The following is a 12,743-nucleotide window of genomic DNA, read 5'->3' as shown; positions in this document are numbered from 1 at the left end:
GATGGTATTCAGCATAGGTGTAACGGTCTCAGCGACCTATTTCCGGCTGGCTGGCATGAATAAAGGCTTTTATTTTTCCAGCAGCCCCGGCGACGCCCTCTCCTCTCGTATTCTTTCGCGAATCCACAAGTACAAGAATAGAAAAGGATTGAAATATACATGTATATATGTGCACTCGGAAATACACGTGTATCAATGTTTAGGGGGACGTTTAAGGTTCCGAGGGAAATTAGGTACTTGAATTTATTAAGATTCAAACTTTCTCGTAAGGGGATGAAGTTAGATGACGAAGAGATAATGTTACAGGGTTTGGAGATTGGTTTTGGGGAATAGTGTTTGTAATTGACTTACCTGGTCTCCTGAGTCTGTGTCGAGGTTGCTGTTAGCTTCTGAAACCTCTGATACGTCCTCGATGATGGAGTCGCCGATCGTGCTGTTGTCGCTGACCACAAGGCCTAACAGGCATATCTGAAACAATATATAAAATTCCGGTTAAAGTTTTTATTCCTTAAAATAAATTCTTGTTGTTCATTCGCGAAGAAACAAATCGACGACTTGATATCGCTAAATTGTCATATTTGCAAAACTCGGTTCAGTATTATTAGATTCGATAGAATATTGTCTTGAATTTGGCAGCATTGGTTAGAAAAGGGTTAATTTCAATATCTGTATTTTCAAAGAAGATAATTGACTTTCACGATACTCGGAGGATTTAATATAATATTTAACCGATATTAATCACTGAGAAATGTATGTAATCTGAAACTATTCACACTCTTTGAAATACCGTCGCTTGTTTTGGTCGGTGAAAAACCGTCGCGTCGATCGCGCGATAATAGAAGAAAAAAGTAGTGCTTGGTTCCCTATGTCACCTCGTCGAAATAAAGAGACGTTCCGTCTCTTCGCAGCGAACGAGGGTAGCGCAATTTAATTGTTATCGTACCACCACCTAAAAACGGACACTCACTTTCTGGGATTATCGTGCAAGGTGGAACTTTTATAACGAGTTTGAGTTCGCTTTTTCATCGCACGTAGGGTCCGTTCTGAATTTCGTTACGCTGATTTTTCCAGCAAGCTGAATGATCTATATTTCGCGACACTCGTGTTACCGTTATCAGGTATATTTTCATCGAAACAACCGTGAGTTTGTGATTGTGTTTTGTTTGCATATTTGGTATTTCTTTAGATCGATGGTGCTTTGTTTTGTGAAATTAGTAGTTGAAAAATTACATAATGTATGTAGTATCGTAAATATAATATTATAATGATGATTTATTTACGATGAATGAATTGTACAGATATTGATTAATCACAATAACGTATTATGGTCTAGACAACGCAATAGTCAATTTGTAACTCTCTCTCCCTCTCTCTCACGCGGACCACACTCTCACGACAACACTGGCAACACTGTCGCTTCTTGATTTGCACTCTCCGACTCCTCAAAATGGTACTGCCCGCCCTTCGATCTTTTTTGTCTTCTCTCGGAGACGACCCCCCACTACGCTCGGGTCACGCCACCGTTCGCGTCTATGATCGCGTACGCACCTTCCTTGTTTTTTTTTTTTTTTTTTTATTTAATTCTTTACATTCACAATTTGTCCAGTTTGGACATTTGGTAGAATTCATCTTCCTTGTGTATGTGAAAAAAACGGACCGAAGGCGAATCGACATTTCTGGAACTATACGCTGATCGCTACATTGTATGCATTTCGCCGGTCCTATACGACGATCTGTCTGCGGCACTGCATTATACTATCCCGAGAAACTCGAACTTAAATATATGATGGACCAAGCGTATGCCCCCCCCCCTTTTTTTCTATTGCATGTATATGATTGTGCATTTCTATTTGTATGTATGAGCGTGACAGCGTGAGAATAAGTAATAATTTTTATGCTAAAGTATGGTGGAGTATTTTACGCAAACGAATTCCGTTAATTGAACTTTAGCTAAGCTCCTATTATCCGAATTACCGCCAAACATCTAACGATAAGATGTAAAACTGTAGGGCACTGACACGCATTATGTAACAAACCCTCCTGCTTCGCAGTCGATACGAAATACACGTGTGCAACATTATTATGTATTTAGGAGCAAATATTTCTTAGGATCCTCTTACATGAACATGAACTGTTAACTGAACGAAAAATTATAGGTGGTGGGGAGAAATAGGCGGACCTCTATTATACGAACGACCTGGTTACATGAACCAACGTGTCTCCGACAGGTTCATATAAACGGAGTTCCACTGTGTTTATAATGAAGAGCAGTCCGTATTGCATGTAGAAATTTGAGAGTATGTAATGCCATATGGAAATTTGGTTTTACGTGACAAGAATGTGTTTAAACGTGCGAAGGCTTCAAGAATGCATTGTGATTGGAAAGAAAGTAGTATTGATTCTGAACAACATAATATCGTAGTGTCGTGAAAATTAAAAAAAAGCAAAGAAAACATGTAAACTCTAACTAATAAAAATCTACCTCATTCATTTCAATCAATTAATCGTACATGTGAAGATTAATTGGGACTGGTTAACCAGTGTCTTGGTTTATACGATTTGGCTGTTTAGATAAAATTATACATTATATTTCGTTTGTGACTATTAAAAGTTATTTACGTAAAATTACATTATTTAAAGTCGATCGGTTGTGTCGAGGTTGACTGATAGAAGAACGAGTGGATGAATTTGTAATAGAAAAATATATTGAAATAAATAAAGTATAAGTATAAATATAATGTATAAGTTTATGCTGATGCAGATCCTCGCTCTTGTAACGTGAATTCATATCAGACACCGCGGGCAGGATGGCGTCCAGATGTCTGAACATCCTTGGCGCGTACCCTCAATAGTCCTAAGTACCCACCGGGGGTCTTGGAATTTTCATAGTTAAGGTCCTTCAGACCAAGCGAGTATCTCTTGTCTTAGGTTTCCTTTCACGTTTATTGTTAACATAGGTTAACGTCTGGTATGTTCCGTTAGCAACTTTCTCACAAGGGCGGCCAAAACCCCTCCTAGTCCACCAACCGTCTTATTATCCAATCGGAGACGGTATCTACTGCCCTCGCTTCCTTAACCAAAATTTTCATCAACAAATCCGATAGTCCCGTGTCCTTAGACACACTCACCCCCAGCTTTCCTCGGACACAGTATCGTCAGTAAAACTCACTTATTCCGTATCCTTAGAACAGTCGACATATCTTTACCTGTCTCTACCCTTATAACAGTCACGTACTTAACGTATCGATGTAACTAAGTTTTACATAACGTGGCTGGAGTGAATTGTGATTTATGTTAATTCAGTGTGTATTCCAGTTTGATTGCTGAATTTGTAATAAAGTTTAATTAAAACAGAATTAATAGTTATGTTACGACTCGACTGTTCTTATTTTATCACCCAACCCTCAAGTTTACGCGACACTCTCATAGTGTTACTGTTACGTTCTATTCAGTTGCCGATGAGAAGGTAGCGTTAACCGACGTTTAATGCAACTGGCAATAAGCTCCACTTTCGGCTAACCTGCTATGTGCGGGAATACTGGCACGGGAGAGAATTAAAGTTGTTCGAAAGTAAATTAACACTATGTAATGATTTATTCAAATCTTACTCGATTTCGATATCGACGATTGACTGACAGACTAACGGATACGAAATTCTTCGGTTGACAAAATGATGATTCTTCGATAGACAATGGTAATTATTCGATTGACGAACGGTAATTATTGTATATCGAGTCGCTTCTCTGAGTCGCTACATTTATTTATATCTGTCGGAGATGAAAAAACGTCGGGGTCTTTCTTTTGAAAATGTTTGGGAAGATGCTCAACGTTTGTTCAACTGCCGACTTTGTTTACAATTTAAACTGTCTTAATATCGTTATAAAAACATAATTATTAAAAAATTGTTCCAAAAGCTGTTAGATTTGACGTTTGATAAGAACGATGAAGACGAGCGTTTGTAACAGAAATGTCACGTGGAACCGAGTGTAATGCTTGGCGCGCGTTATTAGCGATAAATTCAGACGCCTAGACCGCCCTGTAATTAAAGGTTAACGATAGGCGCCTCAGGCCTCTAGAAAATGAACTCGTACGCTTCGAGATTAGTACACTGCGAGGCAAAGATACCCTTGCCTCATTGATTTTACGATCATGACGTTGTGTTTACCGGCTTGTTATTAGTCGGCGCGATTAGATTTCGAATGGCCTTCAACCTTGAGTTCGTTAAGGTTTTCGAAAGAAATTCTGCTCATAGTTGTTTGAACCAATAAATCACTCGTGGAATAATATTTTCAGAATTTCGTTTTTACTTCGTTTCCAATGAAAAAGGAGGACGGTTTGTTCCAAATTTTCTAGAAAATAGGAAAGTATTTCTTTCGAGAACGGTGAAACAATGTTTTACTGTTATTATTTCACAGTTGCTATTACTATGAATAACTGTACTGCCACTGTAAATTATATAAATAGATGTAGTTTTTAAAAATGTAGGAAAAATGTAGCTTTGTTTAGTTATTAAACATATAAAATAGAAAATTCTTTAAAGAACAAAATTAGAACCATAGCCAAATGATGCAAATAAATCACAAGCTCCTGTTAAATGTTATTTCCTTTTGAAAAGTGATAATTAGAAAAATTCTGAGATTTAGAGTCTAAAGAAAATAATAATAGTAAATGAATGTATAATAGATAATCTATTACTATGTCCATTATGTCCATGTCTGCACAGCTAATTGTGCACAGCTAAAAGAGATATAGTAAAATTATATTTGAATAACCGATGAAAAATTCAAACGTTCAAAGTTCGACAACAATTGGGCTACAAAGAAATCATTAAGATTACGTAAATGAAGTCGAGCGTTTACTCGCAATCATACGAGCGATCATTAAAGAGATTGAACGGGAAAGTTTCAAAATATTCGGAGGCTATAATTCTCTGTGGAAATTGATCAAGTCGTAATACTTGGTAGAGGTTTCCGATTGAAACTGGGAAGTCATTATTCATCCTACGATCATTATGATTAGCCAATCGACCACCTAGGGCGTTCGACGGTGAACGCGTAGACTTCGCCATTGAAGAAGAAAAAAAAAAAAACAGAAAATTATAGTGTTCGAGACCAACGATCGATTAACCGATCACCGTTATTATCTTGCTGGTAATACGTTCGCCTAACTATTGACTATCGTTTAATCGCGCCAAACATGCTTGCCATCGACTTTGAAACAAATTCGTACAAAACTTAATTTAATCTGATGAAACATAAAGATTGTTTTGTTATTTACCTCGGATACTTAGGTCAAATTAGATTAATCTGTACATTATACACGATGCTGCAATTTTAATAACTGACAATTTATAAATCATGCTGCTTCGAAGTATGAGCTATTTTTTCATATCTCAAATTGGATTGTTTTACCGTTTACGGTTTTTAACGAATGTAAAATAATTCTGCGAATGTAAAATACTCCGCTATATCATATCATTGTTCGCCAAGACAAATATTTGAAAGCCTTTCCGATAAAAATGAAAATTCTTTCCTGAAATATTCAAATATACAATTTCTCTTTCAACATAAAGAAAGATATCGATAAAACTTACTGAAAATAACAAGATATACGAATGCTAAATATTCGACCAATGAATGCCATACGTAAACAGAAAATATAGCAAGATATTCACAGAAACGTCGAATATTGATATTACACGGGCAACTAGGAGTCATAGGAACAGATAAAATCGTGTACACACGTGGTTTGGTGAAATGGTAGAAGGACGATGGAAAAGCGCAACGTATGCGTGTCACGCGCACGCTCGTTCAGCGCGCAATAATATCGATGAATAACCGAGATTTCAATTGAAATACGCGTGGTTCGAGGGACAGGCTGACGATACGGATTCGATCGTACGTAGATCGGCGCGAAACGAACCAGTTTATCCATTGAAAATTTATGCTCAACACGGTCGGACTAACGAGGCGTCTACGTTCGATACCGTTTAATTCTTATCTGGCCCCTCTCTTGATTGGCTCGCGTGCCGTGCCTGGATTAACGCCGACGGTCCACATTAATTCTGGTAATTAACTTAGTCTCCCGCCTCGACACGACCTGAATCGCCGCGGCGCGCTCCGATACTCACTTTCGAAACTTCCTTCACGTGGCACACGATCAAAAACGTCCTTGGTAATTGAATCGATCGCGACTCGATTAATGACCCGTCGCTCCTGTTATCGACTTCACCTTAACGGATCTGCCCGGTTAAGGAAACTCTCTTACTTCTTGTCGGTATTTTAACGATGGTGTGGCCAAGTGGGTTATTTTGTTGGTTTAAGATTCGATGTAAACGGCTGGTGTGCAATCATTGTGATTTTGCAGAGGTAATTTTGCACGATTTACTGTTCTCGCTACTCAAATAGTAAAATTATGTTTTTGCAATTGCGTGTGTATACCAAATCATCAGAAATGTTAAGAAAAAGGCTAACGTAAAATATTCATGGAGGTAGTGGTGGCGAATGAAAGGCCGCGAAGGGTGAAATAATTGCATCGCAAAAAGAAAGCCTACGAATTTTCAATCTTTACCGAAATTTCCCGTTTTGGTGTGAACAAATGCATAAGCCATTAATTTTATTATTTATTATAAAACGAGAAACTCTATTTTTAGTATTTATTTCTGTTTTCTTGCAATTGGTGTTCGAAGCTTGTAAAAACTCAGAAGAAATTGAATGTTTACCAGAAATATGCAAATATTGTGTTTATCATAATTCCATTTAATAGATATTTAACAGATAAGATATTGCTTTGGGCGATGCCATTGAAATTAGTTACAAAGTTTATATACCTATGTAAATTCTATATGTTGCTACGCTATATAATTCTATATGTTACATAAATCGTATTGAAATATTAAATTATATAATGTAAATCCTCCACTAGAACGTAGTTGTTCGTACAATTGTTACAACACTTTCCCCACCATGATGTATACACAGAAGGAACTACATATCGTCGAAGGATTACGAAAGAAATGGCATGGTGAGATATTTAGATTTCGTTGAAGAATTAAAAAAGGCTTTTGTTCGTGAAATATTGTTGTGCCTAGCTGGGGACTGAAGCGTGCTTGGAATATTTGCATCGTAACGTAAAGAGATTCGAGATGAACGTCATCGATTAAAAAATTTCGTTCTCCAGACGATGACGCGCCTCTTTCAGGTGTCAGTGCACTCGTCGGGGAACACCAACGTGGCATGTGTTGATGCTGCCCGTTGATGATGCTCGGAGTGCCTCATCTTCGATACATGCAAATTTCTTCTTCACCGACACTTTCCGTGCCTTGTTTGTCTCCTCCTGTGTCAGAAACATCGTGCTGGGACAAAATATACATATATCTCGAACCGGGAAAACTTGCATCGACGATAAATCTGCATACAAATCTGATTTCGTTTTTGTAAATAGTTTTTATATCCTAGTTTCTTTTATACGTAATTCTGTGGAATCGAGATAAATAAATTTTCCATTCTTCTTCTCGCTTATGATAAACTTAAGAGGTTAAATCCATCCATAGAAGATTAGTAAAAAACTAATCTAGAGATAAAATTCTAAATTCCTTTTTACAAAACTAAATCTACGAATGAAGAATTAGCATAACATTTTTTTTAAGTCCAAATTCTCTACCACTCTTGTATGAAGCCATAACAAGATTTTCAAGTCTTATTTCTAATCTAGAGATTAAATCTCCAACGAAACTGTGATAAAATTCTTTATTTCCCTTTCCGTTTTCTTACACCTAACGCAAGAAACTTCACTCGTAAAGAACTAGCAGAAAATTTTGCTATCTTCTTCTCGCTTTTAATAAATTCAAATTCAATCAAATTCAAATTTTGTCGTGAGTTAACAGAAAAAAAAAAAAAACTAGTAAAACACCATTTCAAATCAACTTCTCGTTGATAAAGGACCTTGGAAGGAATTCCGTGATCCTCGTCAGCGTGAACTGGAAGAGAAGTATGATGCATTCAGGATGCGGCACACGGATCACCGTTGGTCGTAAACGTTTCACGGACAGAATCATTTTTCAGCCTCCGACCGAGGGGATACGGTGGCGATTTATCTCGTCAATCAAAACGCCGCTTTATCGTCGGAGAAAAATTGATATTCGATTACATGGCCCCCGTCTGAGGAGGTTCGTTCCGTGCCGTTTTCAAAACGGACCACCACCCGCCGGAGGACGAAGAACACGGGACGCTACTTCGCGTTCCCACGTGAATAAGATTCATTTTCCCGACGCGAGAAATTACTATCGAGGTGAAGGAGAATAGCTCGGCCTCGCTAAAAGGCGGTCCGTGTAGACAGATTAGATTCTCCTCGAGGATCGCCCTAATCTTCCTCCGGGACCCCTTTGGACAATGCGATCCGCTCGATATACACGTTGTATCGGTTAAGATAACTTCTTTATTTATGATCTTGGTTGGTGGCTTCGCGTATTAGTGGTAGCCGCCCAAGTAATTCTATAGGGTGTTTCAAATAAGTGTCAAGCTGCAATTTTTAACGTCGTTATTAATCACTTTTCTAACGTTACGTGACTTGAAAGTTACCTACTCATTTGTTTACACGATTCAAAAATTACGTTGTGTACTTATTGTTATACTGTTTTTTATTAGTGTATTATCGTCTTCATTAGAATGGAAAAAACGCAATTGCAGCTTTTCGTGCAAAGAAAAATCTCGTTATAGAAATTTCATATATCTTGTTTCTATTGGTTTATATATGTGATCACATTAAATGTTACTTTATAGACCTTAACATGGAATCGTTCGTCAGAATTATGTCTCTCTATGGAGTATTTAAATTGTATTAACGGTATATTAAAAAGAGAAGTATATTATATATAAGTAATTGGAACGTACTAATTCTATAAATATATACAACAGTACGAATGAACTCAATTTTATTTTGTGCGATTTTTGTGAATCCTACTGTATGAGACACCCAGTATTTACCTGCCGGTTGCAGGGTGATATCAGGTTTGAAGGCTGCAATATTTCTCACGTGGCGGTGATATCCGAACAGGATAAGACCGGTTGCGCAACTGTGGGGCTGGAGATTTATGATATCTAGTTTTTGATGCACTTGCGTCGTGGGAAATAAAGAATTCGGCCATGATTCTTCTATTTAACTACGTCTATATAACAAAAGGTATTCTTATGAAAAAAATCAGCACCATAATACTGTTAAAACTTTTTACGCAATTAATAATGATGAATAGTGATTAATAGCGATCAATGAACTTTTAAAAATTTATAAATTAACTCGTTGCTTTGTTTATAATTAAACATAAGTCACGACTTGACAAAATTTCTGACCAAGTTTAAATTCCAATGTTTCAATACGTTACAGCTGTATTACATATATGACGATAACTCGTATGACACGCTAAAACATCATAAAAGAAAATGTTAAAAATACAAAACCACTAAATGTCATAAGACAATAGCTTAAAGAGTCTTCTTGACTGTAACATTCGCTAACATTCAGGAAGAAATTCCTTTTCGAACAGCACGCTTCTTACGAATGCACAGGCTATTATCAGAATCTCGAGAGCAAACTAACCGGATGTCATTCACCTGGAAGTTGATATCACCTGGTCTGTAAATCGGCGGACAATTTATCGCCATAAATTCACGCAGCAACGTGCAAGCGTAAACGAAGAAGCTCACTTATCATTGGATCGCGCTCAACGACACACCCGTTCCACTGGATGCTGGTAAGTAGTACGAGCCGAAAAGGTTCTCTCTGCGATAATCAACGCTTTTTATCGTGGCTCTATCTCCTTTTCTCCCGTGTATGAATCGAACACGCCCGTTCGAACGCTAATGAAAAACGATCCCTCCGCTTTTGCACGATGGATCCTCGAACAAACGGGGGAGCGAGATTGATTTAATGCATCGCGCTGCCGGCGTTCGTGTCGAACCACCACCTTCCAAGTTGCGCCGCCACGCGTGATTGCATAAAAGCGTGCGGGGGCCGCAGCTGATAAATGGCCGCGAGCTACTTAAGCATCCCCCTTCTCTCGTTTCCACCGTAATTGTTTTCATCGATTCTGAAACGCCTGTTGGACAGTTACTAATTAACGGCCCGTCACGTCGTCACAATTTCGAGTTCGCAGAGAAATTTAGGCAATGTGGGTCAACGATGTGGGTCAGTTTTCGGATATTTTAACTCCTCGCCTTAATCAACCCAGTTAACTTGGCAGAAGCAAACTATACAAAAGACCTAATCACAAGTTGACTGCGGCTGTTTTTCATTTTTTCTCTCTGTAGTAATCTCTGTAGTAAGAGTCTCTCTTTGTAATCTCTGAGATATCTCGTGATAGTAATTATGGTTAAATCGACAATGTAATAGTTTCTTATGTAATAACAATTACAGCAACGCGTTTTGTGTGCTTTTTTTATCCATAAATTATCCAGAAATTACAAAGAGGAAATAAAGAGATATGATATTTTTAAATGGCATCGGTCGCCAATTAAGAATTTAAACTTTAAAAGAATATATATTTTAAAGAATACGCGCATTTTTTGGTCCGTGGAACAAATAGAGAATGAAGTACAGAAAGAGGGATAGTTAGAGTCACAGTGTGTCAATCGATCTATGAGTGTCGTTTTTAACTTAAGTAATTTTCATATTATCTTGATTTCCGTGTAAAGTTACTTTAATCCATTTAGGACCGGCGACTCAGACGTTGAATTATGCGATACTTTTTCCCAGTAACCGTCTTAGAAGACTTGGCGTTTGAAATATCTCTAAAGATTTATGTTATCGATCATCAGTTATCGATCAGTGCCATTCGAAAGTACTGGCCAGTTTGTTTTTCTTTGCGAGGAAGTAGTTGAAGGGTTGATTGGGAGGGAGAGTTGGTTAGAAAATTGTACGATGGAGCGTGGAATTATGGAGAATTGAATGGAAAATCGATCGGTGAATCGGATAAACGAGCGGCATAGGAGAGTGGAATTTTAGGAGAATCGTTGATACTCGGACGAAAGATCGGAGGTCAACGGAAGTCCATGGACATGGGAATCGTTACTGGACTTTTCAGTATCGAATATACTTTCGCGATAAGATTGACTTGTTGAGAATATCGCCTTCGTAGTATTCTAACATTTTGTTGGAAGGACATTATTTTTATTTCACGTTATTCTTCGTTAGTGTGGTAAACCCATCGTTAATAGTTTCCTCGAATGGCATTAAATTTATCGAATTACTAAACAACAGAAGAGAAGCACGAGAAGAGAAGATAAGGGAATTATTCTTCCCCTTGTTATTTGATTCGATCCACTTCTTTATTCGCAAAAGTAACGGCCAAGCTTTCGTCAATTTCCTATCCCCTAACGAAACGTCATTAGCAAAAGTTAATCCATACTTGTTTCTTCGTAACCCTTCGAGTGTCTCTTTCGTTTACGCGTAAACTCAAAGTAACGAAACTACCGCTGTGTCTTTTAATTAACGAACGTTTATATGCCTGGCAATAAGCTGTAAAAAGGAACCCTGCACCTTTCGTAAATTGTTCTCACTTTCACAATTTTCTTTAAACGACTTGGTGGTAAGACGTCGTACAATTTTGAATACACGTTCATCAAAACTTTATCCAAACATTTTTCGGGACGAGCGAAACGCTTCACGACGAAAGAATTTTCTACGGGTTTTTCTCGGCCACGGCGAATAACGAGTCGTAAACGAAACGGCGACATTTACTCGATATCGTGGCGGTCGCATTAGGCATGTGTATGCTAAACTCCATCGATTAACGGCGCAAAAGTGACGTGATAAAATCTCTCTGAACTTGCCAGGGCGAAAGGTGTTTTTGTGACGCTTAAACGGGGTTAAATCCGCTTCGTCTGTCCACCGTTCATCCATAAACCTAAACACCTCGCCGACCCCTATCCCATAAAATAAGATTGAACACGTTCTTCGACGGTCTTCGTATCCGTCCGCGACTTTTTATAGATTTTCAGTTTCCCTCTTTCGACTTTCTATCCGAGTAGTTGAGAATTTTCTGGTTCAAAGTTCCTCTAGATACGTAGTTCTTTAAGTATTACAATCAATATAGGTGAAAAAGCTTTCGAAAGTTCTAAAGTTTCTTATAGATCAAAGAGTCGTTTGTCTAAATAGTCTTTAATTATTTCGTAGTTAGCCAATTTCTTCTAAATCGAATACATATTTATTCAACTACTTTTTAAATACTCCGTAGTCAATATAAATAAGTTTTTAAAATACTCCAAGATAGTTAATACAATCAGATTTTTTAAATATTCTATCAGTGAGATAGACCTCTAGTTAAGAATTCTATGCTTAATTATCTGTATAATTAATTAAATATTAATTAATTAAATATAGTTTATAATAAACTATGGACTAAATACTTACTATAAATTGAATAACGCTATATGTGAGGTGTAATCGATATAAATCTATAGTGAATATTATAAAGTAGATATAAAGTAGAAACTTTTAGAAATCAAAAATCCCGAACTTTCTCATAAATCAAACTTTATCTCTAACTTTATCGTAATCAGCGTGAAACTAACGTTCGCCGTTCTCCGTAAAACATCACGTAATTCCCTCAATTCTAATCTTCCAGCGAACCTTTACTTTCTAGTACTGTGCGTGGAAACAAGAGGACCGGGCAGCTTGAGACGTGCAACGATCCCGATTATCCCACGACCCTTATCTCCCTCGTTTACCCTTATCTCTGCTCAGACTAA

At 37.6% G+C, this 12,743-nt stretch overlaps 1 protein-coding gene across 1 annotated transcript in view; it reads right to left on the bottom strand.

The window, feature by feature from the left end:
* Positions 1–12,743, bottom strand: part of LOC117239853 (protein madd-4-like) — a 258,313-nt gene that overhangs the window by 108,481 nt on the left and 137,089 nt on the right. The window contains exon 3 of the mRNA XM_033505680.1: positions 352–468. Within this exon, the coding sequence (XP_033361571.1) occupies positions 352–468 (117 nt within the window). The remainder of the gene's footprint in view (positions 1–351; positions 469–12,743) is intronic.

The sequence above is a fragment of the Bombus vosnesenskii genome, unplaced genomic scaffold (genome assembly GCF_011952255.1).
Source record: "Bombus vosnesenskii isolate JDL3184/JDL3185 unplaced genomic scaffold, Bvos_JDL3184-5_v1.1 scf7180000014442, whole genome shotgun sequence".
In the NCBI taxonomy this organism is placed as follows: domain Eukaryota; kingdom Metazoa; phylum Arthropoda; class Insecta; order Hymenoptera; family Apidae; genus Bombus; species Bombus vosnesenskii.
This window is presented reverse-complemented; position numbering and strand designations above follow the sequence as displayed.